Source organism: Ictalurus punctatus, chromosome 25 (assembly GCF_001660625.3).
Source record: "Ictalurus punctatus breed USDA103 chromosome 25, Coco_2.0, whole genome shotgun sequence".
In the NCBI taxonomy this organism is placed as follows: domain Eukaryota; kingdom Metazoa; phylum Chordata; class Actinopteri; order Siluriformes; family Ictaluridae; genus Ictalurus; species Ictalurus punctatus.
In genome coordinates this window covers 213,904-236,818 of record NC_030440.2, presented here as the reverse complement: position 1 = coordinate 236,818, position 22,915 = coordinate 213,904, and the positions used below count along the sequence as shown (strand labels likewise).

The window sequence follows — 22,915 nt, the reverse complement described above, 5'->3', positions numbered from 1 at the left end:
AGCAGAAGCCACTAGAGCGCATTCAGCTGATTCACTCTACAGCGCAGGGGTCATTACAGTGCCACTGGGCCAGGAAACTTTCCCAGAATGTATCAAATTCTATTATTTAAGATTGGAACAGAAAGAAGACATGCTGAAGTGTGATCTAATCATTTTTAGCACAATGTTTCATATATTTTAAACAATGATGTGTTTAAATATTCTTCTGTTTTTTGCGCTCGAGTTTCCACTTTTGGCCGGACATTCTCCTTTAGGATTTTCTGCTAGAGAGCAGAATTCATGTTTCCTCAATTACTGCAAGTTGCCCAGACCCTGAAGCAGCAGAGCATCCCCACACCATCACACCTCCTCCACCATGCTTGACCGTAGGTATGATGATCTTTTTGTGTAATTCTGTGTTTGGTTTACTCCAGATGTAACGGGACTCATGTCTTCCAAACAGTTCCACTTTCACCTCATCAGTCCACAGAACATTCTCCCAAAAGGTTTGAGGATCATCAAGGAGTGTTTTGGTGAAATTCAGATGAGTCTTAATGTTCTTCTGGGTTAGCAGTGGTTTTCACCTCACCACTCTTCCATGGAGCCGTTTTCCCCCAGTGTCTTTCTGATCGTGGAGTCATGAACAGTGACCTTTATTGATGTAAGAGAGGCCTGTAGGTCCTTCGACGTTCTCCTCGGCTCCTTTGTGACTTCCTGGATGAGTCGTCGCTGTGCTCTTGGAGGAATTTCAGAAAGTCGGACACTTCTGGGAACGTTCACTACCGTGCTGAGTTTTTCCATTTGGAGATAACGGCTCTCGCTGTGGTTCTTTGGAGTCCCAGAGTCTTTGAAATAGCTTTGTAACCCTTCACCAGACTTATGTACTTCAATCATCTTCTTCCTCATCATTTCTGGAATCTCTTTCAGCTTTGGCGTAGTGTGTTACTGGGTAAGATCCTTTAACCAAATCCATACTGATGAAAAAGTTCTATTTAAGTGTTTACTTGATTTAGTTATTTAGGCCCTGATAAATAAAAACATTCAGTAGAATTGAAGGAGAGTGTACTTTCTTTTTCCCGTGACTGTATGCAAGCCGCTCCTCATTAGCTTCCATTAATTGCTGCTGATGTTAGCATTTTTTCTAACATGACATTTCCATCATGCACTGTGAGCAGTGTAAATGAGAATATATTGTACACTCTACAAACATTGAACCAAACACTGTGTATCGTAGTACAGTTTTAGGTTAAGTATTGGTTTAATATCTAATTGTGCGATACAGTATATACTAAACGAGACAGACGTGTACTCTCCAAACACTGATGCACACAGGCCTTGATGTGTTCTGCTGAGTCAGCTGCATAGCAGAGAGAGGCGAGGTAAAAGTTACGTCTTTATTCAGATAATCTTACTGGAGCAACCCTCAACTGCCTGAGGGACCGATAAGTGCCTGAATTACTGTCTCCTTTATAATGTGCATTTAAAAATTCCATATTTATTACTCACTGATAGAATTCCTTACATGTGTTATGACTGGTTTTGAAAAAACTTGGGGAAACATGAATAAAGACAGAAGCTCAAATTGCATGGAAAGTGTTGTTGATGATATCAGACCAATAAATACCCCTATACCCGATACTCAAAACTCGATACTCAAAGTCGAGACCAACAGACATGTTTACTGGATAAAAGCCCAAAGGGTATATTTTACTAAATGTACTGAGTTAGATTTACAATGATTTTACAATTGCTCAAAAAAAGGAAAAAAAAAAACAAGTAATGTTTAATTAAAAAAATAGAACATTAATCATGGGGAACTCAAAGAAGAGGACCGTGAGGGTGCTGTGGTGCTGCACATTTCCTTCTATAAGCCTATTAACACTGAGGTTGAATTTATACAGTCGTATAATATTGTTGTTTTGTGTTGGCGTTAAGGCCTGATGTTATTGTGTTATGAATGTTGTACAATAAAGTCTTCTTAAATGAAAGATTTCTTAGTGCATGATTTTATGTGCTCTGCTGCCACAAATGTTGCTAATTAATGTTCCTAATAAACTGGACGGGGAGTGCGTATTATTAGTAATTACAGCTGAATTATGTAATATAGAATGAAGAAAAAAAAACCCAGCAAAGTTTAATTCACTGTATAGTAATGCATATCATGACAAACACCTGGAGGCACGCTGTCTTTAAACTGTTGTAGATCGCCACCTAATGATCACTTCCATTACACTACACTTACTAAGCCACAGGTTCCCAGTCCTAGCCCTGGAGTATCCTCTGTCCATCATGCTCCACATGGACAGCCTGAGATTACTGTGAATGGTACCATGTAGAAACCATAAAGATGGCCGTGGATGTTCTTCCTTCCTGCAATTGCTAAGATCATACTCATAAGTTGCTCAGATGCACATGAGTTCCTGTTAACACACTTAGCACTTTTTGACGCCACAGCACACAGTTTATAAGAGGAAATGATTTAGAGTCGTACTATCCGGTGTCACCCAGATGAGGACGGGTTCCCTTTGGAGTCTGGTTCTTCTCAAGGTTCCTTCCTCACCACAAAATACAAATACCAACACCATAAATACAAATCCCCAAAATTTCAAATCACAAACAAATCACAGATTTGATGTAAATTAGCTTAAAGGTGAATCACCCCAGATTCCCAGGGGAAAGCAGTAGACACTTTCAGCGTGGTTGAACATTTTAACCCTCGCTCCAGGACCGCGATGTGAAGTGAAGAGCTGTGAAGTAGAGGAAAAAACCCAACCCAACCGAAATGAGGCAAGCGCGTCTTAAGCTTTACGTTCTTCTTAAATAGCTAGTTTTTCTACAGTGATGTTCAGCACTTAGTGTAACTGTGTAGGTAATGTTCCAGCTGTATTAGGCTATGCTAATTTTAGCTTGCTTGCAATCAGTAGCAAGCTAACAGCCTACATTAGCAGTTTTGTCATCAGAAACGCTTATCACAACAGCTCAGAGATTTGTATTTACCCTTCTCTTCCAACACACTAGGAGCTCACTATTTCCATGACTATATTAGTAAGTGTGTTAAGCAAATCAAAATGATTGACAGGATAACCTTAAGCATTAAAACATTATTACTATTATTACTCATTTCCTATATATGTAGTATATGGTAATTATCGTCTTTACATATCTCACTCACTTTACACGTAACAATTATTGTGAATTGCTTGCTACTTATAGTAAAAGTTAATAAGTAAAATTATTGTAAGGCTTTGACAGCATTTAAAAAAAACCTTATGAGAAGACTAGTATACTTATACTTATACTAGTATAGTATACTATATACTTATAATGTAAAAGACTCGAAGCCTGTCATTTTATTCTTACGAAAATAATCATTAAGGATCGAGAGATCTGCAAGAGCTATGCCAAGTCTCTGGAACACCAACAGGAGGGATAGAACATCATGTTTTCAAAATATATTTCTAAATTTTTACATTTTCAAGATGATACTGGAGAGTGCTAACAGTTTGGTCCAAAATCTAATTTTTTGTTTAATTTACTAAAGATCCGGTGATAGAGAAGGACACAAGGACACAGCATATCATTCCCCGTTCAATACCCCGTGACAAGAAAACACATCAAAAAGAAGTGGGTCTCTTCACACAGTCATGCTTTTTTTTTTCTAATTTGTAACTGATCTGTGTAAGTACAGAATATAACAAGCTAAAAATATTACTGAAATCTAGTGGCTGAATGCATGGATTTTGCTTCTTCATCACGTCCTGCTGGGTCTACCACAAACACCTGGCTGGATGCTGCATGGAGATACTGTGCAATATAAAAAAAAAAAAAAGATGAAACTAGAATGAAACTTTGGAAAAACTTTAGAAAAACTTTGAGGTTGGTTTGAAAATTATGGATGGATGGATGGATTAATGAATTCACTCATTCATTCAACTATTCCAGACTCTTGTGTGTGGTGTAGACACAGTGAAAAGCATATGGCCTGTACAGGTTAGTCCAGCCATCCATCCATCTTCTATACCGCTTTATCCTTTTCAGGGTCACGGGGAAACCTGGAGTCTATCCCAGGGAGCATGGGGCACAAGGCGGGGTTCACCCTGGACAGGGTGCCAATCCATCGCAGGGCACAATCACACACACACTCACACACCCATTCACACACTACGGACACTTTGGACACACCAAGCAGCCTACCATGCATGTCTTTGGACTGGGGGAGGAAACCGGAGTACCAGGAGGAAACCCCGGCAGCTATGGGTTAGTTTATATTTGAATTTTGATGGTTGGTGTTTGAATAGTCCGTGCTCATCTGAACATTTACCCAATGTGATTTTTCAAGCCAACGAAATGATGAACATCCTCTATAGGATAGAGTAATATAACAGTGTCTCATGTATATTAAAAAAGGACTATAAAATGTGTTCACCAAAAATATCCAATGATTCCCATCGACATTCAGGAAACTTATCATTCCCTCGTGGTTTAGGTGTAGTCCACCTGAAATTTAATTTTTTTAATAAAATAAAACACTTATGACGTTTCATTGTTATGTAACTGTCTTAAACTATTAGGGATAAATTCACACACTTAAAATCTGTATGCTGTGTTTGTTTCTGTAAAGCTGCTTTGAGACAATGTCCGTTGTTAAAAGCGCTATACAAATAAAATTGAATTTAATTCAGTTATTAAAGATAATTAAAGATAAAGATAATCTTTACCTTTGAGAGACACTTTCTCCATACTTCATCTCATTCTCCATGAAGTATAACACTCGCTGTGTAGTGATCTAGTATAAAAATCCTGTGTCCCTGGTCTCTGTTATTCACCACCACTTGAAAATAGCATTGGATTGTCTAAGAACAAAAGATAAAAAAATAAATTATAGTTACCTCATCCAGTGTTTCATTGACATTTATTCAATATACTCAACAATGGCTTAACATTGTCATTTTTACGTAAATTAATATATTCCTCTGTGTTCACAGATTATTTTTCAATTGTCATAAGAGCAATGCATTTCCCAAAGGTATGAATAATTTTTTCTTACCTCCCCCACCAGCCATTTATGTGTCTGGAGTGTTTTCAGCTCTGAATGATGCAGGATAGAAGACCTTTTTAGTCCTTTGATACCTGGGCTGATGTGTCCTCTGAATGATCCTCAGATGTTTGCTTTATCTTGTGTCTTTTTGGCCGGGGCAGTGCTACTGGTGGATCAAAATACTTGAACGATGCTTTGCTGGTCTTTGAGTTTGTGATCTCTTCGCCCATTGCTCTTCTTGTTGGTTGTGTGACTGTAAGTCATTCCCTTCAAATGCTATTGACGTTTAAATTATGGTATATTTTGTGTATGAGCTCATGCAGTAATAAAATACATGACAAATTTTATATATGATTTAATAGCTTATTTTGATAAATATCAGAAATCTAAGAGGTGTGCGTTATAGCTGACACCTTGATGAACACTGTACAGTTGGTTATATGACTGTAAGTCATTCCCTTCAAATGCTATTGAAGTTAGAACCGTGTTTAACAATGTCGTGTGTAACTTTAGAGACGGTCCCTTAATTTCTGCGAATATCGAAGCTCCAACATCTCACCGACTTCAGTCCAGTGCACGAACAGACGAGAGAAAATGGCGGCAGCGCTGCAACAGCTCTTGGAGCGAGCCGAGCTGTGTAAACTGTCGAAGGCTGTTCAGGGGAAACTGGAGAAACACCTGGCGGAGCAGCAGAGTGAGACAGACTACTATAAGGCGCAGTATGAGCAGCTTCGGGCAGACAGCGGTAAATATACTGTTTCTTTTCCCAGCCTGACCCTGCAGGGAGCTAATGACCCGATTAAACCGGCTAGCCCCGCCGTATGTAGCTGGCCCCGCCGTATGTAGCAAGCCCCGCCGTATGTAGCAAGCCGCGCCGTATGTAGCAAGCCGCGCCGTATGTAGCAAGCCGCGCCGTATGTAGCAAGCCGCGCCGTATGTAGCAAGCCGCGCCGTATGTAGCAAGCCCCGCGGTATGTAGCTAGCCCCGCCGTATGTAGCAAGCCCCGCCGTATGTAGCAAGCCCCGCCGTATGTAGCTAGCCCCGCCGTATGTAGCTAGCCCCGCCGTATGTAGAAAGCCCCGCCGTATGTAGCTAGCCCCGCCGTATGTAGCTAGCCCCGCCGTATGTAGAAAGCCCCGCCGTATGTAGCTAGCCCCGCCGTATGTAGAAAGCCCCGCCGTATGTAGCAAGCCCCGCCGTATGTAGCTAGCCCCGCCGTATGTAGCTAGCCCCGCCGTATGTAGCAAGCCCCGCCGTATGTAGCAAGCCCCGCCGTATGTAGCAAGCCCCGCCGTATGTAGCAAGCCCCGCCGTATGTAGCTAGCCCCGCCGTATGTAGAAAGCCCCGCCGTATGTAGAAAGCCCCGCCGTATGTAGCTAGCCCCGCCGTATGTAGCAAGCCGCGCCGTATGTAGCTAGCCCCGCCGTATGCAGCAAGCCCCGCCGTATGCAGCAAGCCCCGCCGTATGCAGCAAGCCCCGCCGTATGCAGCAAGCCCCGCTGCCCCGCCGTATGTAGCTGGCCCCGCCGTATGTAGCTGGCCCCGCCGTATGTAGCTAGCTGGCCCCGCCGTATGTAGCTAGCTGGCCCCGCCGTATGTAGCTAGCTGGCCCCGCCGTATGTAGCTAGCTGGCCCCGCCGTATGTAGCTAGCTGGCCCCGCCGTATGTAGCTAGCTGGCCCCGCCGTATGTAGCTAGCTGGCCCCGCCGTATGTAGCTAGCTGGCCCCGCCGTATGTAGCTAGCTAGCCCCGCCGTATGTAGCTAGCTAGCCCCGCCGTATGTAGCTAGCCCCGCCGTATGTAGCTAGCCCCGCCGTATGTAGCTAGCCCCGCCGTATGCAGCAAGCCCCGCAGTATGTAGCTAGCCCCGCTGCATGTAGCTGGCTCCGCCGTATGTAGCTAGCTAGCCCCGCCGTATGTAGCTAGCTAGCCCCGCCGTATGTAGCTAGCTAGCCCCGCCGTATGTAGAAAGCCCCGCCGTATGTAGCAAGCCCCGCCGTATGTAGCAAGCCCCGCCGTATGTAGCAAGCCCCGCCGTATGTAGCTAGCCCCGCCGTATGTAGCAAGCCCCGCCGTATGTAGCAAGCCAGCCCCGCCGTATGTAGCTAGCTAGCCCCGCCGTATGTAGCTAGCTAGCCCCGCCGTATGTAGCTAGCTAGCCCCGCCGTATGTAGCTAGCTAGCCCCGCCGTATGTAGAAAGCCCCGCCGTATGTAGCAAGCCCCGCCGTATGTAGCAAGCCCCGCCGTATGTAGCAAGCCCCGCCGTATGTAGCTAGCCAGCCCCGCCGTATGTAGCTAGCTAGCCCCGCCGTATGTAGCTAGCTAGCCCCGCCGTATGTAGCTAGCTAGCCCCGCCGTATGTAGCTAGCTAGCCCCGCCGTATGTAGCTAGCTAGCCCCGCCGTATGTAGCTAGCTAGCCCCGCCGTATGTAGCTAGCTAGCCCCGCCGTATGTAGCTAGCTAGCCCCGCCGTATGTAGCTAGCTAGCCCCGCCGTATGTAGCTAGCTAGCCCCGCCGTATGTAGCTAGCTAGCCCCGCCGTATGTAGCTAGCTAGCCCCGCCGTATGTAGCTAGCTAGCCCCGCCGTATGTAGCTAGCTAGCCCCGCCGTATGTAGCTAGCTAGCCCCGCCGTATGTAGCTAGCTAGCCCCGCCGTATGTAGCTAGCTAGCCCCGCCGTATGTAGCTAGCTAGCCCCGCCGTATGTAGCTAGCTAGCCCCGCCGTATGTAGCTAGAAAGCCCCGCCGTATGCAGCAAGCCCCGCAGTATGCAGCAAGCCCCGCAGTATGTAGCTAGCCCCGCTGCCCCGCCGTATGTAGCTAGCTAGCCCCGCCGTATGCAGCAAGCCCCGCAGTATACAGCTAGCCCCGCAGTATGCAGCTAGCCCCGCTGTCCCGCCGTATGTAGCTAGCCCCGCTGTCCCGCCGTATGTAGCAAGCCCCGCAGTATGCAGCAAGCCCCGCAGTATACAGCTAGCCCCGCAGTATGCAGCTAGCCCCGCTGTCCCGCCGTATGCAGCTAGCCCCGCTGTCCCGCCGTATGCAGCTAGCCCCGCTGTCCCGCCGTATGCAGCTAGCCCCGCTGTCCCGCCGTATGCAGCTAGCCCCGCTGTCCCGCCGTATGCAGCTAGCCCCGCTGTCCCGCCGTATGCAGCTAGCCCCGCTGTCCCGCCGTATGCAGCTAGCCCCGCCGTATGTAGCTAGTCCCGCTGGCCCCGCAGTATGCAGCTGGCCCCGCAGTATGCAGCTGGCCCCGCAGTATGCAGCTGGCCCCGCCGCCCCGCCGTAGGTAGAAAAGCCTCGCCGGTTTCTGTGCCTCAGTAGCAGCAGGGGTTTGTGGTTCCTGATATAAACTTTATGGAGTTAGCAAGCTACCCTTTACGATGGAGCTGAACTGTTAGCTCGCTAGCTAAAGTTGGACTCACTAAGAGTGTTGTAGTAGTAATATTAATAATAGTAATAAGAGAAGCAGTAGTATTGCGCTCCCTGTGAGGAATACATCATTGTCTTCATCTCTCATGAAGTTAGAGTAACCCAGACTGGATTATTTTATAACCATTATAATGGTATGGAGTGCTTTATTCCACTTATCTCTCTCTGTCTGACTCTCTCTCGGTGTCTGTCTCTCTCTCTCTGGGTGTGTGTGTGTGTGTCTCTCTCTCTCTCTCTCTGGGTGTGTGTGTGTGTGTGTCTCTCTCTCTCTCTCTCTGGGTGTGTGTGTGTGTGTCTCTCTGACTCTCTCTCTGTCTGACTCTCTGTCTGTCTGTCTGTCTCTCTCTCTCTGTCTGACTCTCTGTCTGACTCTCTGTCTGACTCTCTGTCTGACTCTCTCTCTCTGACTCTCTGACGCTCACTCTCTGACTCTCTCTCTCTCTCTCTCTGTCTGTCTCTGTCATTCTCTTTCAAAAATTCGGTTTGTCATGTCGTTCTAATACTCGTTTCTATAGCGAGCACATCAGTATAAACCTGACATTCATCTTACAACTGGAACTACTCTTCGAGCCGTGCTGATAAACGAGTGCGTTCTTGTTGCTATAGTGACGGCTCATCCGCAGATACTTGCACGGCGGATGCTCCACATAATCCAAGACTAAAATTGCTGAACAAACAGTTATTTAACAAACGAAAACCTCGGGTCTAGACCCTGGCGAAATCACTTTCTGCCAGTTTGGAGTGTGTAATAATCCGAGTCGGGGTCATGCCTTGGGGTCAAGGTCGAGGCGGTGCTTCAGCCCGAGCTGCTGAATGCTTCTGAGCCATATTTTCTGTTGTATTTCCATTTAGAGCAACAGTATTCTGACCTGGACAAACGGTACACGGAGAGCCAGGATCAGTGTCAGTCTTTAACTAAAGATTATCAGAAACTGCAAGAAGACTTCACATCACTCGGTAAGCCCTTGTAAATCTTTGTGCCGTGTTAAACAAAACACACCCCTGGTCCTAACAGGAGCAGTTTCACACACCGGCACTATATGTTCACTGGCACCTTATTGTGTCCCAGTTACTAACCATGTAACTAGGTTACCTGACCGCACGGGTCAGTTTAACACCCAGCCCTGTGTATAATATAACTTCTGGACTGTAAGCAGATTCCTCATGCTGATCCTGCTGTTTTTTAGATGAAGAGCTGAAATCTCTGCGTGAAAAAACCAAGGAGCGTGAATCCTCGTACACCAAGCTGGAGTCCGAGCAGGTAAAATAGTAATAATATCAGCACAGATTCTTAGAATGTATGGAGTCCATGGGTGTGTCTCCTTGGACGTGATGTGTACGCGCGTGTGCTCTGTGTCGCCGTGCAGAAGGAGCTCTCAAAGTTAAAGAATGAGCTGGAGGCTGAGAAGAGAGACCTGGTGCGCACGCTGGAACGGACGTCGCAGGAGGTTGAGGGCCAGAGTGGTAAATGGGACACTGTTTGTTTATGGAATCACCAGCTGTGCTGTGAAACTGTAGATGGTGTAGGACTTGTGAATGTATTTCTTTCTCCTGCAGAGGATTTGAAACGGCTCGGGGACAGGCTGGCGGACGTCAGCGCTACAAACATGCAGCTGCAGTTGAAGGTAGACCAGCTGGAGGCGTTGGAAGTCTCAATCAAGGTACATCCTGAGAAGACACAGAGGCTTTGGGAAAGAACTCCACCACTAGGTGGCCTTCTAGAGCTTTGCTGTCGATACCCATTACGCTTGCATTGTGTCGTTAGATCGTGTCTGATGTCTTAAACGTAAACAGCTGAGTATTTGGTGAGGGAAAAGCCCACCGCAGCTAACTGTGTGTCCACAGTACAAAGAGAAACGGCTGGAGCAGGAGAAGGATCTTCTCCAGGACCAGGTGACCTGGCTGAGCGAGGAACTGAAGACTAAAAGTGAGGAGCTTCTCTCTCTGTCGCGGCAGAAAGGCAGCGAGATTCTAGAGCTCAAGTGCAGCCTGAACAACAAAGAAGATGAGGTATGACGGTGCGGGGTTCAAGTCTGGCAGCCGCGAATAAGGAGGGTTACTGCCTTGGCTGTGACACTCTCGTAAAACCAGTTTATACGTTAAAAAAAAAAAGGAAATCCGTAATAGTCCAGGCACAGGTGGGGAGGGGTGGGGGGGCAATAGTGTACTGAGAAACAAGCTGTTTTCTAGTGCTTTTTGACATCCTGAATCCGTCTGTAGTATTAAATCCCTAATGAGCTCGTGTGTGGTTCTCTGTGCAGTGTACCCGAGTACAGGACCAACTGACCAGTCTGAAATCCTCCAACGAGAACCTTCAGAAGCAAGCCGAGGACTTGATCAGCAAACTGAAAGAGGTGAGCGACCGTACCTTTACTTCACCCGTGTGACACCTACCGCAGAGCGCCGACTAACCCCGCCTCGTCTCCGTCTAGGCCAAAGAACAGCAAGCCGGCTCAGAAGAGAAGTTCCGCAACGAGCTTAACGCTAACATCAAGCTGTCCAACTTGTACAAGGTAACTCGCTCGCCGCATTCTGCTTTTTTAGAGGAGTATGAATAAAGAGTTGAGTGTTGTGTTCTCTTGAATGACGTGTTGGTGATCGATTTAATCAGGGCGCAGCGGCGGATGCGGAGGCGAAGAGCGAAGAGCTGAGCCAGGCCGTAGAAGAGCTGCACAAGCTGCTGAAGGAGGCGGGAGAGGGTGAGTGGAGAGAAGTGTGTTGAGTCTAGCGTTAACATGCACACGCCGTGACATTACAGCTCCAGACAGTCTTTTCTACAGTAAAAGGACATGTTTAAATCAGGAACCGTTTAGATCAGCGTTTTCACTCAGTTGGCTCCGCGTAAAATCCACACCTAAAATAAAAGAATTATTATTAAATTTAAAAAAAGCTCTTTCTGCTCCCAGAGCAGTTGGAGGAGGAGTGAAATGTATGTAATAATTGGTACAGATGTTCACACATTATGTTTTATTAAACATGTTGTGGAATGTTTTGTGGACAGCTCACAAAGCTATGGAGGTGCAGCTGGCCGAGGCAGAGAGCCACAAACTGAAGGATGTGGCCGAGCTGATGGAGCGCATTAGCATCCTGGAGAAAGAGCTGGACAACGCCAACGATCTTCTGTTGGACACCGCACGCCGAGGTCAGCAACACTGCGAAGTCAGCGGCTTCCCTCCCCCTAAATAATAAACATGTAAAGTCGCTTATTCTTTCTTTTGACAGCTGGCACCACGTCTGCACCGGTTCTCCCAGACAAACAGCTCAGCACGATGTCCCCCACCGCGGCGGCCGTCGCCAAGATCAGGCCGGGCATGAAGCTCACCGAGGTACTTCACCCAGGGGCTGGTATTTAATAGGGCAGACCGACAGCGGGAAATCGAGCGGTGCTGGTTTTCTGAGGGCTGCGCGTGCGTCGCTGTTAAACGTGTTTCCACGTGCTTGCTCTGCAGATCTACACGGCGTACGTAGAGTCCCAGGAGCAGCTGCAGCTGGAGAAGGTGGAGAACAAACGTGTGAACAAGTACCTGGATGACATTGTGCAGGAGGTGGAGGCTAAAGCACCTATACTAAAGAGGCAGAGGGAGGAGCTGGAGCGTGCGCAGATATCCGTGGCCAGTCTGTCTGCCAAGCTGGAGCACGCTGTGCAGGTAAGGAATGAGACGTGTCCGACGTGAACTAGCATCATGCAGCTGTTCTAGTGAGAGAAGCGCTAGGAGCAGGAGCTACCTTCATTTATAACATGTACCAATTTTGGTTTAAATTTTCAAATAGTCTTCAGTTAGTGTTGAGTAATCCGGTGTCTCGGTGTGGCAGGAGGTACAGCGCCTGCAGAAGGAGGCCGACGAAGCCAACAAGCACGCCTCCAAGCTGGAGAGAGACAATCAGAGGTTTGAGGTGCAGCTGCGTGACATGGCTCACCAGGTGAGGCCTTTTCTTGGAGGTGGGTTGTTTGGTACAGGTCTTTATGGTTCCAGATTTGACCTACTGTGCAAACACAATCAAGATGGCGGCGTTCAATTCGACCAAAATTAGGCTGCAAAATGGGAGTAAATGGCACCATGTTGTCTACGTATATTTTTATATCTCATTTGTTTGTATTTTTGGAGCTCTGCCAGAATGTCCTTATTACTGAACTGAAACCCGAGGGTATGTTCTGTTCTCAGGTTCGGGTGTTACTGATCGAGCTGGAGGAGGCACGTGGGAACCACGTGATCCGTGACGAGGAAGACTTGAGCTCGGCGGACGTGAGCAGTACGTCTGAGGTAATCTCGCAGCACCTGGTCACGTTCCGCGGTGTGGCGGAGCTACAGCAGCAGAACCAGCGCCTCCTGGTGGCCATGCGCGAGCTCGGAGACGCGCAGGAGAGGGGCGAGATGGAGGCTGAGAGCACCAAGTGAGCGGCTCACTGCTTTTTGGGGGGGGGGGGGGGGGGGTTTCCAGGAGAGCAGGGTTACTTCGAGTTTCTTCGTTCTGAGCTATATCCTGTGAAGAACCCAAGACACTATTGTGTGTGCGTTTGCAGACTGACAGAGCTACAGGTTAGTTTGGAGAAGGCCCGGATCGAGCTGGAGCAGCTCCGAGAGCAGCGTGCACGCCAGATGCAGCAGGTTGAATCCATCGTGCGCCAGCGAGACATGTGCCGTGTCCTGCTCGTCCAGGCTACCGGGGTCAGCTTCCCTCAGCAAGGTGAGCGCAGCTTCACACAAACTACTACTACTTCTTCCCTTTTTAGAATTCAGACAATTTTTGCATAAACGTAATGATTGGACCCCTAGGTGCTTCGTTAGAGGAGTTCTCCCTCACCTCCACTCCCCGTCGCTCCCCTGCAGCCACGCCCAATGCAGCCACGCCCACCGGCCTCGTCGCCACAGCAGTCGAGTCCACGGAGACGGTGGAGGCCAGAGCTGCCCTGAAACAGGTGAGGCCGTGTGAACGGGCTAATACAGAGTGCGCCCTAGAGGTCAGGTGACTGCTGTACAAAATATGATGAGGCATGGTACGGATTAGTTGGTTACATATACAGATGTTTATTTATGCACGTTGCAGTAACTTTGAAATAACAGACTCAATTAGGCATGCTTTAATAACTTCGTGTGTGTGTGTGTGTGTGTGTGTGTGTGTGTGTGTGTGTGTGTGTGTAGCTCCAAGAGGTGTTCGGAGCCTATAAGAAAGAGAAGGCTGAAAGCGAGAAGGCTCTGACCGAGCAGTGTGAGAAGCTGCAGGAGCAGGTGTCTGAGCTGAGATCCCAGAACGCCACAGTTTCCACTCAGCTGGAATTTGCCTCTAAACGGTGAGCGCTCCGGCCTCCAGACACATTAAAGCGCACCACAATGTATTTTATTACAGACGTATTGAAAAGTGGTGTGTGTGTGTGTGTGCGCGTGCCAGATATGAAATGCTGCAGGATAATGTGGAAGGTTACCGTAAGGAGATTGCCTCTCTAAGGGAGAAGGCTCAGAAGCAGGCTGCCTCTGGGCAGAAAAGCGAGCAGACCCTCCACGCTCTCACACAAGACTTGCGTGCAGCTAATGAGAAACTGTCCATGGTCGAAGTAAGTGTGTTTGTGCAGCTGTACGTTTTCTCGTCATCTTTGTCGTCTTGTTTTTGCTTTTCCCAGTATGCGTTCGCTCGAGTAATAACCAAGAATAAAGTAAACTGTGCGTGGCAGTTGGTCCTCATGATGTTTTGACCTCTTCAGGCGAGAGCAGAGGCCCTGCGCAAGGAGAGAGACCTGCTGAAGATGGTGGAGTCCAGTCTGAGCCAGGAGAAGGAGTCGATCCTCTCTCAGCAGAGGAGCCAGAACCTCCTGCTCACCAATCTGAAATCCATGCAGGTACCGTAGCCCTCGGCATCGTCAGACGTACCGCTGACACCCGACGCAGATGCTGTGTGTTGAGGTGTGTGTGTGTGTTTTCTCTCAGGCCACGTTAGAGCGTTCGGAGTCAGAAACTCGGCAGCGGCTCACAGCGCAGGTGGAGAAGCAGGAACGAGAGATTTCCCAGCTGCAGAAGAAGCTGGAGCATGAGGTGGAGCAGAGACACACGCTAGGGCGCAATCACGACGTAAGTTCCATCTCACTCAGTTGCGTTGTCTAATTTGACACTCCTCTTTTGGACTTTTTGGAGGTTTAATGATTGCGGAATGTGGGTTATGGTTCACAGAAGCAGCTTTTGGATGCTAAGAAGCAGCTGGAGGTGCAGTGTGCCTTGCACCAGAGGACCAGAGAGCAGCTGAACACTGCACAGCAGGAGCTCAACAGTCTCCAGCAGCAGCTGAACACCAGAGAGGGAAGGGTTTCCTCACCCAGCACTCACACAGGCCTCACGGGTAACACGCTGCCACCATTTATTCATGAACTTTGGCTTTAAATAACTGAGTAATTAAATATTTTTTAAATGCGCTTTTTGTCTCTCTCCACGCCTGGCACAGGGCCGCAGAGTGGCGTAGAGGATGTAGAGGAACTGCGGACGCGTTTGAACGAGGCTCAGAGCAGAAGCGAGGATCTGGCTGCGAGACTGGAAAGCAGCACTGCCTCTCTGGAGCAGTACAGAGCCATGTGCCTCAGCCTGGAGGAGGCCCTGGAGAAAGAGAAACAGGTCTGTAACTGGTGTATAATCTGGCATATCACATCAGCCCACAGCTGTAATGTTTTAGGGCAGGTACACAAAACTACATTTTTAGTAACTGATGCATTTCCGTAAGAGGTATACACGTCAGCGTTTTGTATATTTGTCTCACTTTTTAAAATTTTTTTTTTAAAGAAATAAAGAAAGCTTCAGTGATCAGTGCTGATTTGCGGTTCCTCTTTCAGGTAACCGAACAAGTGAGGACATCGGTTGAAAGCCAGCTTTTGGAGGCTCATGAGCAGCTTCAGCAACGGGAAAAGAAGCTTCTAGAAGCTGAGAAGGAGAAAAATGAAATGCAGGAAGAGAAACAGAAAGCCGTGGCAGCCACTGAGCAGCAGGTGCAGTTCCCGCTGCTATAGATATATGTATAACTAAATAATTGATGTACCTATAGTTCTGTGGGACAGGATCGTTAGTCATTTCAGATTCATTCCTGGTTCCAGGTGAGCGAGCTGCAGAGGACCCTGAGCAGCCTGCAGACCGAGCACCAGGAAGCGTTGCAGAAGGCAGCTACGGCGGTCGCTCAAGTGCAGCAGTCCATGATGGATAGCCAAGAGCAGGCACGTCTCGCCGCCGAGGCCCAGGACAAGTACGAGCAGGAGATGCTGTTGCACGCGGCCGACGTGGAGGCCCTGCAGGCAGTCAAAGCCCAGGCCCAACATGCCTCAGAGCTCCGCCAGCAGCTTGAAGACAAGCTCCAAACGGTCAGCGCACAGCTGCTCGAGGCCCGAGTATCCTGGGAGGAGCAGGAGAAGATCCTCAGAGTATGTTGTTCCAGCAGTACGATCCTCACAAAGTTTATTTACCTGACATAATTTATATACCGTACTACTGACTTGTCTTCTATTACCGTTCTATTAGTCATTTCTTTTAAAAATTGTTGTGGTGGTCTGTGCTTTCTGTCTCTCAGGAGGACCAGACTAAGATGGAGTCACGTTGTCGAGACTTGCAGAGGCAGAACGAGCTCCTACATGAGCAGATTCAGGCAATGAGCGAAAAGATGGCGACCCAGCTGCAGCAGGCGGCCGGCGATTGCTCGCTGAACATTTCTCTCACGGAGGAGGGGAAGTCTCAGGAGCAGCTCCTCGAGATCCTCAGGTTCTAATTTCACTGACTCTGACTGGCCCAGTACCTTTCTCCTTTTTATATACACGCCTTGCGTTTTGTCTTCTTTCACCTTGAAAATTGTGAATCTCTTCTTTTTGTTTCCATTCACTCTGTTAACCCCTGCGGCGTGGCCACATGAAGGTTCGTTCGTCGGGAGAAGGAGATCGCTGAGTCGCGTTTCGAGACGGCTCAGGGAGAGAGCCTGAGGCACAGGCTGCGAGTGGAGCACCTGGAGCGGGAGCTGAAGGAGGTCCAGGACTGCCTCAGTGCTGAGAGAGAGAGGATGCAGGTACAGCGACTCGGAACCAAAAAGAAACCGTTAAAACTTCGCACTCTTCTGTAGACCTGTTTGACTTGCAGCTTTTACTCCTTTTGAAGGTGACCGCGAAGACCTTGTCCCAACACGATGAACTGATGAAGAAGACCGAGACCATGAGCGTGCTGGTGGAGACCAATAAGATGCTGCGAGACGAGAAGGAAAGACTGGAGCTGGAGCTGCAGCAGGCTCAAGCCATGGTAAAAGAAAACCCGAGCGGTTGATGTTTTTCCACATAACTGGGGTTATGAAGTACAAATTTGTTCTGTGATGACTGATAAGGTATGGTATACAGCACCATGAGGTAATGGACATGTTTCGTACTCATCTTTCCCAGGTGAGCAAGCTACAGACGGATGCCTTGCCCATGCAGGAGTCCAACGCCGAGCTGAGCGAGAAGAGCGGCATGCTGCAGGCTGAGAAGAAACTTCTGGAAGAGGAAATCAAGCGCTGGAAAGCACGCACTCAGGTCAGTACCCAGACCCGCTGCTGGTTTAAGTTTCCTCTCTGGTACATAAATACAGATGTAGGTATAATATTGGATGTACTCTCCCTTTTATTTTTATTTATTTATTTTTTATTAAGGGATCAAAAGTAATTGGACAGTTGTCTGCTCAGATGATAAAAGGTCTAGATTTGATTTCAAGTGTGGCGTTTGCATTTGGAATTCGTTACCCTTATCCCTCAATATAAAGTCCAAAGAGCATGTAGAAGGAAAGGAAGTGCTCATGGTCTGAAGCGTGCCACCTCATGTTATAGTGTGGTAGTGACGGTGGAACTGGTTCACTTGTATTTATTGATGATGCGACTGCTGACGCAAGCGGCGGGAAGAATTCTGACGTGTACCAGGGTCACATTACCTGCTCACGTTCAGCCAAACGCTTCACGACTGGCCAGACGGTGCTTGAGTGCAGACGGACAACGAGCTGAAGTTAATCACGCGTATAAAGTGCTGTAATTCCTACACCTTATACCCAGTAGTGCTGGAAATTCCCTCAGATTGAAGCTGTCCGTCTGCACTTTCAGCTCGTGTTCATTTCATTTGCATTTCGGCTCCAATACACTGCAGAGATTTACAGACCTGACTGTAATGAATATAATGCTTTAATATCATATATAATATGCTATGTAGTATAATAGAACGGTTTTCGTGTATGTGTATAGTTCCTGGTGACCCAGCAGAAGGACACGGACCCAGAAGAATATAAGCGGCTGCACTCTGAGAGAGACGCTCACGTTAAACGCATCCAGCAGCTCAGTGAGGAGACCAGTCGGCTTAAGGCAGAGGCAACCAGGTACAAAAAACAAAAGTTATTCGTTATTCAGCCCTGAACCAGAAATGACGTTGATTTGACTTTATTTCTGTGACAATTACACTACACCCCCCACCCCCCACCCCGCTTCATCTGCAGGAGTAGCGTTTCCTGCAGCACGCTGCAGTCTCAGGTGCAGAACCTGCGGGACAACCTCGGCAAGGTGGTAGCAGACAGGGACAGTCTGAAGAAACAGCTAGAGGCCAAGACCCTGGATGTTCAGGAGAAAGTCAAGACCATCACGCAGGTCAAGAAGCTTGGGCGCCGCTACAAAACGCAGTATGAGGAGCTAAAAGTTGAACATGACAAGGCGAGTGTGCATGATTTTATTTTATTTTATTTTATTTTAGCTTAGTTATGACCTGTAAGCGTTGATCAATAAGTCCTAGTACAAACCATCCTAAGAAGCTATGAAAAGATCAGTTTGCATGGTTCAGCTAATATGTCATCATGCAAAAAAAAAAAAATGTAATTATCTATCTTTTTTTGGATATAGATGGTTGCAGCTGCTGCTTCTGCTCCAGTCCATGACCAGGAGGCTCAACAAGCCTCAGCTCAGGAGCTACAGAGCCTCCGAGATTCTCTCAGCCAATCAGAGGCCAAGGTTCGGGAGCTGGAGAGCCAACTAGAAACCTTAAACAAAGTAAGTCTATAGTTTCTACTAGTAAATTCAGTCATGTTTCTACTATAACGTACATGTATGTATGTTTGTTTTTTTTATATTGTGTGTGTTTAGTTGCTAGTAATTCCAACAAAATACAAAAATGACATATTTAAAGTAAAGTAAGAGATGAATTTGGTGACCCCTGTGCTCAACTGGAAGTGGCGTGTGTGCGTGTGTGCGTGCGCAGACGATCGGGGAGCGTGAGACAGAAACACGCACCGCACAGGACCAGGCGTCTCACCTGCAGGGCGAGCTAGCACGCATGCGCCAAGAGCTGGCGGAAAAGTCGGCCCAGGAAGACCGGCTCCGGCAGCAGCTGGTCGAGAAGGAGGACCGGACCAGGAAGGCGATCGTCGGGGCCAAGCAGAAAATCAACCACCTTGTGGGTAAGAACTTCAAGGCGTTTTCTTTCTCTCTGAGCCGACTTTAATAATAATAATAATAATAATAATAATAATAAATCAAACTGGTGCATGTCGAGTACTGATATAGTGCACACGTTGTGACCCGCTCCTCCTTCCCTGTGCAGACGTAAAGGGTCAGTTGGCAAAGGAGAACGAGGAGCTGAAGCAGCAGCGTGAGGAGCTGGAGGTGCGCGTCAACGCGCTGCGCTCGCAGTACGAGGGCCGCCTGAGCCGGCAGGAGAAGGAGCTGCGGGAGCTACGAGACCTGCGCGAGCAGCAGGAGAGACACGTAGAGCAGAGAGATGAGCCAGTGGAGCAAGGCCCCAGCAAGGTGAACTTCAGAAACCTTCAACAGATGGAGACGCAACATTTGAATATTTTTTTTTATAGATGTTTCACTTGACACGGAGTTGATCTGTCATTCATACGCTTTTAGCCACTATATATATTCTCTCTCTCTCTCTCTCTCTCTCTCTTTCTCTCTCTCTCTCTCTCTTTCTCTCTCAACAATGTTAAGTGCTGATCAGTGTGTTGTTTTTCCAGACTCAGGAGCAACAGAGGACTACAGAACAGAGGCAGATTTCTCTAAAATCCACACCAGTGGCTGAAAGGGGCAGGTGTGTTGTGCTTGACAGACTAGCATCCATGCTCCTTTCATTGCTGTTAACGAGTAAAATGTGTGTGTGAATGAACATGATTAATTTGGCGATGTTTGCTCACACTGTTTTCTCAGTGCAAGCTCGTCTGAGCCCCCCACAGCTAACATAAAGCCCACTCCCCTGGTGGCGACTCCCAGCAAGCCCCAAGCCGTTACAGCGAACAAGCCCACGCCGAGGGCCAGTATAAAACCGATGGTCACCCCTCCTGTACAGCCCACAGTCACTCCTACTGCCACAGTGATGCCCACCACCCAGCAGGAGAACCAGGAAGGTAGGTATTGGTGTTGAGATTACAGTGTGTCTAACCCTGCTTCTGGAGATATTCCACTCTAACAGCATGCTGCTAGTAAAGGCTTTTCCCAAGCCTTCTCGTTCTGCGATTCTGTTGCTTTAAGGGAAGCAGTAATAATTAAACAATCCGCCATTTTATTTTCTGATCACCTGCTGCTTTTCTCCAGCGCTGTCATCAGAGGCTCCTATGGAGCACGTGCCTGTGTTTGGAAGTACCACCGGGTCCGTGCGCTCCACCAGCCCGAACGTTCAGACCACTCTGGCTCAGCCCGTGCTCGGTGTCCAGCAGAGCCAGACCACTGCTTTCGTCCAGCCCACACAGCAGCAGAGCGTACCCCCCGCCGAACCTGCGAGTCAGGAGCCCGCCTCTGCCAACGTGATGATGGAGGCTACGCCCAGCACGTCCCAGATGGAGAGGCCCTCCACGTCCACGGCTGTGTTCGGAACAGGTGATCTTAGTCATGAACTGAATCTAATATGCGTCGAGCGGGCTTTGACTGGCGCTGCGTCCCTGAGCTGTTCAAACACGCGCTGTGTTAGAGGCTGTGTTGATTATATCAGATTCATGCTTCCATTACTGCTGCTGGAGTTCAGCACGTACAGTAACACGGCGTTTCCTCTGCAGTCTCGGCCACACCTGGCAGTACCTCGACCAAGCGTCCTCGAGAGGAGGAGTTCGAGAACATTACAGTGGAGCTGGAGCCTCAGGAGGAGCCCACTGAGCCTCCCATCTCCAAGAAGCTCCGCATGCAGAGGGTGGAGGTGAGGCTTCCATCTAAAACACAAACCGGACCCACGTGCCAGAGCTATCGAGATCAGTGCTTTCATAGCGTTTTAAATGTTTGCTTTTAGATTGAGATGCTCACTGAGGACAGCGCTGAAGCTGAGAGTGTTGTACCAGGTGGGAGTCAGGAAGCTGTTGATGCTGTTGAGGTAAGTATGGGTGTTCAAACAAGGGATGATCATTATTATTGGAACGGAGAACATCTGCAGTATTTATTTGTAGGAGCTGGAAAATTATCCCAGCCTGGAAGAGGTAGATGAGGAGTCTGGGGCATCTCAGTCCGTACCTGTGGAATTTCTCCTCTCCCAGGAATCTGAGGAACCGGTCATAGTCATCGTCAGTGACTCTGATAGTGAGGAAGAGCAGGAGGAGGAGACCGATGAAGAGGAGCAGGTAAATATAACGACATTATCGTTACTGTGCTGAACGTTTGCTTTTCATAGTGAAGATGATATTTAAACATTCTAGATGGCGAAGTCATTTGCTTCTGTTGGAGCTCACAGCTGTTCTTTGTGAATGGCCATAACTCGACATGTCTTTTTCACATCTCAGGATTATGAGGAAGAGGAGGAGGAGGACGACGACGAGGATGATGACGAGGGAGGAATCGAGGGGGAAGGAGAGGACAGTAATGAGGGGAGTGGCAATGGCGATCCCTCCGAGGCGTATGAGGGTGACAATACGGAGGTAAAAACACGCACTGGACATGTAGTGTTTTCCCCGGGTAAGCTTTTGATTTCTCCATGAGTTTGCTCTTCATCGCCATTTAATGTTAGTCATGTGTTGGTGTGAGAGATGAGACTGCGATAAGAGATGATTTCCTAACGGTAGTTTCTCTCAACATTGACACCCTTGCTTTGAATGTGTCTGTCCCGTTTCCCTCAGGGTCCTGATGCCACAGATCCAGGTACTGAAACAGAGGAAAGTCTTGGCGTGACAGACTCCGCCCCGTGCACGGCTGGTCCTGCCACCTGTAAGACACCGGCTTTTACACCGTTTTCCACTCGAACCTGATGTTCTTGTTCGTCCTTATCCTCTTTTCCTGACCTGATGTGTCTGTAAATGTTGATCCAGTATCCGGCTCGTTAGAGGTGTTCTCCCCTGAACCAATCACCAGCTCCGTACCCCGTCCTCCACCGTCCCCACGGAGACCGCAGCAATCACTCCCTCCTCGACTCAGCATTCTGGCTCCACCTATACAGGAGCTAGCTCCGCCCTCTCAAGTCCAGGTATTTACAGGTCTTTGTGTATTTTAATTTGTTGTTGTTGTTGTTGTTATTGTTGTTGTTGTTGTTATTATTATTATTATTATTATTATTATTATTATTATTATTATTATTTTGAATGCATATTTCATTTGTCGTCATTTATTTAAAAGAAAAAAAAAATCTTTCAAAAAATCTTTTTTTCCTCCATGATCCTGTAACGGAAACCGCAGTAGCGGATGTCCTTCAGCTTGAACGTTTGTTTGTTTTTCTCAGCGCATCCCAGCGCGACGGCAGCCGGTCGGACGAGGACTGCAGCTGACTTCGGGGTCGTCCGGGTGCACCGTGAGTAATCGCCGTTTGTGACGTGCGCTTTTCGGGTTTCTCGTCTTCGCCGCCGGCATTTAAACAAATGTTCCCCTCTGCTCTTTGTTCTTCCCAGCCACAGCAGCACTTCTATGAGGAGGACGACCGCACGGTCCCCAACGCCCCCACGCTGGCTGCCTCCCATCGTACTGACTGCTTCAGTGAAGCTCTCCAGTGAGTGCCAGTGTTAACAATCGGACCGGTCCGGTCTAATCTAGAGCTTTAGGAGAATTGACCATTTCCCGCTGTGTTTGTGCAAGTTCTCCCCAGGTAGCAGGCGTCTTGCGTTTCGGCTTCATCCTCTCGGACGACGTCCCACAGACCAGCTCTTCCAACGCAGATCTGGACCAGCTGGCCTCGCAAGGAGGTAGTGTGTACCCACTGAATCCTCCCTTCCAGCTCGCTATAAATCACACCTTTTATTTAAAAAAATTAAAAAGTGTCTGAAAAAGCCGTTTGTCCGCCTTATTCTTGTCCCCTGTTCTGCCATTAACTTAGACCAGATTACAGAAAAATAATCAGAGTATCATCAGGCCAAGTAGCAGTCATGGAGAGGGGTGTGTGTGTGTGTGTGTGTGTGTGTGTAGGGCTCGGCATGTACGACATTCCCCTGTTCCTGCCCACTCATGAGGACTCGCAAGGGGGACGTAGCGTACCCACCACCCCTCTCCCGGTGGCTGCTCCGGGTACGTGCTCCAGCAACACACACACGTGATGTCATCCAGCTG

General features: G+C 48.3%; 1 protein-coding gene and 1 long non-coding RNA gene across 5 annotated transcripts in view; one reads left to right on the top strand and one right to left on the bottom strand.

The window, feature by feature from the left end:
- Nucleotides 1–1,656: 1,656 nt before the first annotated feature.
- LOC108257845 (uncharacterized) lies at nucleotides 1,657–5,167 on the bottom strand. 3 transcript variants are annotated; one of them, XR_008393452.1, is made up of 3 exons: nucleotides 5,027–5,167; nucleotides 4,698–4,832; nucleotides 1,657–4,476 (listed from the first exon to the last, which is right to left on the bottom strand). It is a non-coding gene; the product is annotated as an uncharacterized LOC108257845 (long non-coding RNA). The 3 variants fall into 3 exon arrangements; XR_008393451.1 differs by having other exon boundaries at nucleotides 1,657–3,783; XR_008393450.1 differs by having other exon boundaries at nucleotides 1,657–4,832.
- tprb (translocated promoter region b, nuclear basket protein) overlaps nucleotides 5,155–22,915 on the top strand; it is a 19,077-nt gene continuing 1,316 nt past the window's right edge. For both annotated transcript variants that reach the window (XM_017455924.3, XM_017455922.3), the window contains exons 1-47: nucleotides 5,155–5,272; nucleotides 5,531–5,762; nucleotides 9,305–9,409; nucleotides 9,640–9,713; nucleotides 9,820–9,916; nucleotides 10,010–10,113; nucleotides 10,298–10,462; nucleotides 10,714–10,806; nucleotides 10,885–10,965; nucleotides 11,064–11,151; nucleotides 11,454–11,594; nucleotides 11,675–11,778; nucleotides 11,902–12,099; nucleotides 12,266–12,373; nucleotides 12,616–12,845; nucleotides 12,975–13,138; nucleotides 13,228–13,370; nucleotides 13,594–13,742; nucleotides 13,841–14,003; nucleotides 14,151–14,285; nucleotides 14,374–14,514; nucleotides 14,614–14,779; nucleotides 14,882–15,048; nucleotides 15,264–15,416; nucleotides 15,522–15,842; nucleotides 15,989–16,176; nucleotides 16,327–16,474; nucleotides 16,564–16,701; nucleotides 16,839–16,970; nucleotides 17,666–17,796; nucleotides 17,914–18,124; nucleotides 18,311–18,457; nucleotides 18,666–18,864; nucleotides 19,008–19,213; nucleotides 19,426–19,499; nucleotides 19,616–19,812; nucleotides 20,000–20,281; nucleotides 20,458–20,594; nucleotides 20,685–20,765; nucleotides 20,839–21,009; nucleotides 21,169–21,303; nucleotides 21,502–21,589; nucleotides 21,691–21,845; nucleotides 22,098–22,166; nucleotides 22,264–22,361; nucleotides 22,448–22,554; nucleotides 22,775–22,873. In XM_017455924.3, the coding sequence (XP_017311413.1) occupies nucleotides 5,612–5,762; nucleotides 9,305–9,409; nucleotides 9,640–9,713; nucleotides 9,820–9,916; nucleotides 10,010–10,113; nucleotides 10,298–10,462; nucleotides 10,714–10,806; nucleotides 10,885–10,965; nucleotides 11,064–11,151; nucleotides 11,454–11,594; nucleotides 11,675–11,778; nucleotides 11,902–12,099; nucleotides 12,266–12,373; nucleotides 12,616–12,845; nucleotides 12,975–13,138; nucleotides 13,228–13,370; nucleotides 13,594–13,742; nucleotides 13,841–14,003; nucleotides 14,151–14,285; nucleotides 14,374–14,514; nucleotides 14,614–14,779; nucleotides 14,882–15,048; nucleotides 15,264–15,416; nucleotides 15,522–15,842; nucleotides 15,989–16,176; nucleotides 16,327–16,474; nucleotides 16,564–16,701; nucleotides 16,839–16,970; nucleotides 17,666–17,796; nucleotides 17,914–18,124; nucleotides 18,311–18,457; nucleotides 18,666–18,864; nucleotides 19,008–19,213; nucleotides 19,426–19,499; nucleotides 19,616–19,812; nucleotides 20,000–20,281; nucleotides 20,458–20,594; nucleotides 20,685–20,765; nucleotides 20,839–21,009; nucleotides 21,169–21,303; nucleotides 21,502–21,589; nucleotides 21,691–21,845; nucleotides 22,098–22,166; nucleotides 22,264–22,361; nucleotides 22,448–22,554; nucleotides 22,775–22,873 (6,634 nt within the window). In that variant the 5' untranslated portion in view covers nucleotides 5,155–5,272; nucleotides 5,531–5,611. The remainder of the gene's footprint in view (nucleotides 5,273–5,530; nucleotides 5,763–9,304; nucleotides 9,410–9,639; nucleotides 9,714–9,819; nucleotides 9,917–10,009; nucleotides 10,114–10,297; nucleotides 10,463–10,713; nucleotides 10,807–10,884; nucleotides 10,966–11,063; nucleotides 11,152–11,453; nucleotides 11,595–11,674; nucleotides 11,779–11,901; nucleotides 12,100–12,265; nucleotides 12,374–12,615; nucleotides 12,846–12,974; nucleotides 13,139–13,227; nucleotides 13,371–13,593; nucleotides 13,743–13,840; nucleotides 14,004–14,150; nucleotides 14,286–14,373; nucleotides 14,515–14,613; nucleotides 14,780–14,881; nucleotides 15,049–15,263; nucleotides 15,417–15,521; nucleotides 15,843–15,988; nucleotides 16,177–16,326; nucleotides 16,475–16,563; nucleotides 16,702–16,838; nucleotides 16,971–17,665; nucleotides 17,797–17,913; nucleotides 18,125–18,310; nucleotides 18,458–18,665; nucleotides 18,865–19,007; nucleotides 19,214–19,425; nucleotides 19,500–19,615; nucleotides 19,813–19,999; nucleotides 20,282–20,457; nucleotides 20,595–20,684; nucleotides 20,766–20,838; nucleotides 21,010–21,168; nucleotides 21,304–21,501; nucleotides 21,590–21,690; nucleotides 21,846–22,097; nucleotides 22,167–22,263; nucleotides 22,362–22,447; nucleotides 22,555–22,774; nucleotides 22,874–22,915) is intronic.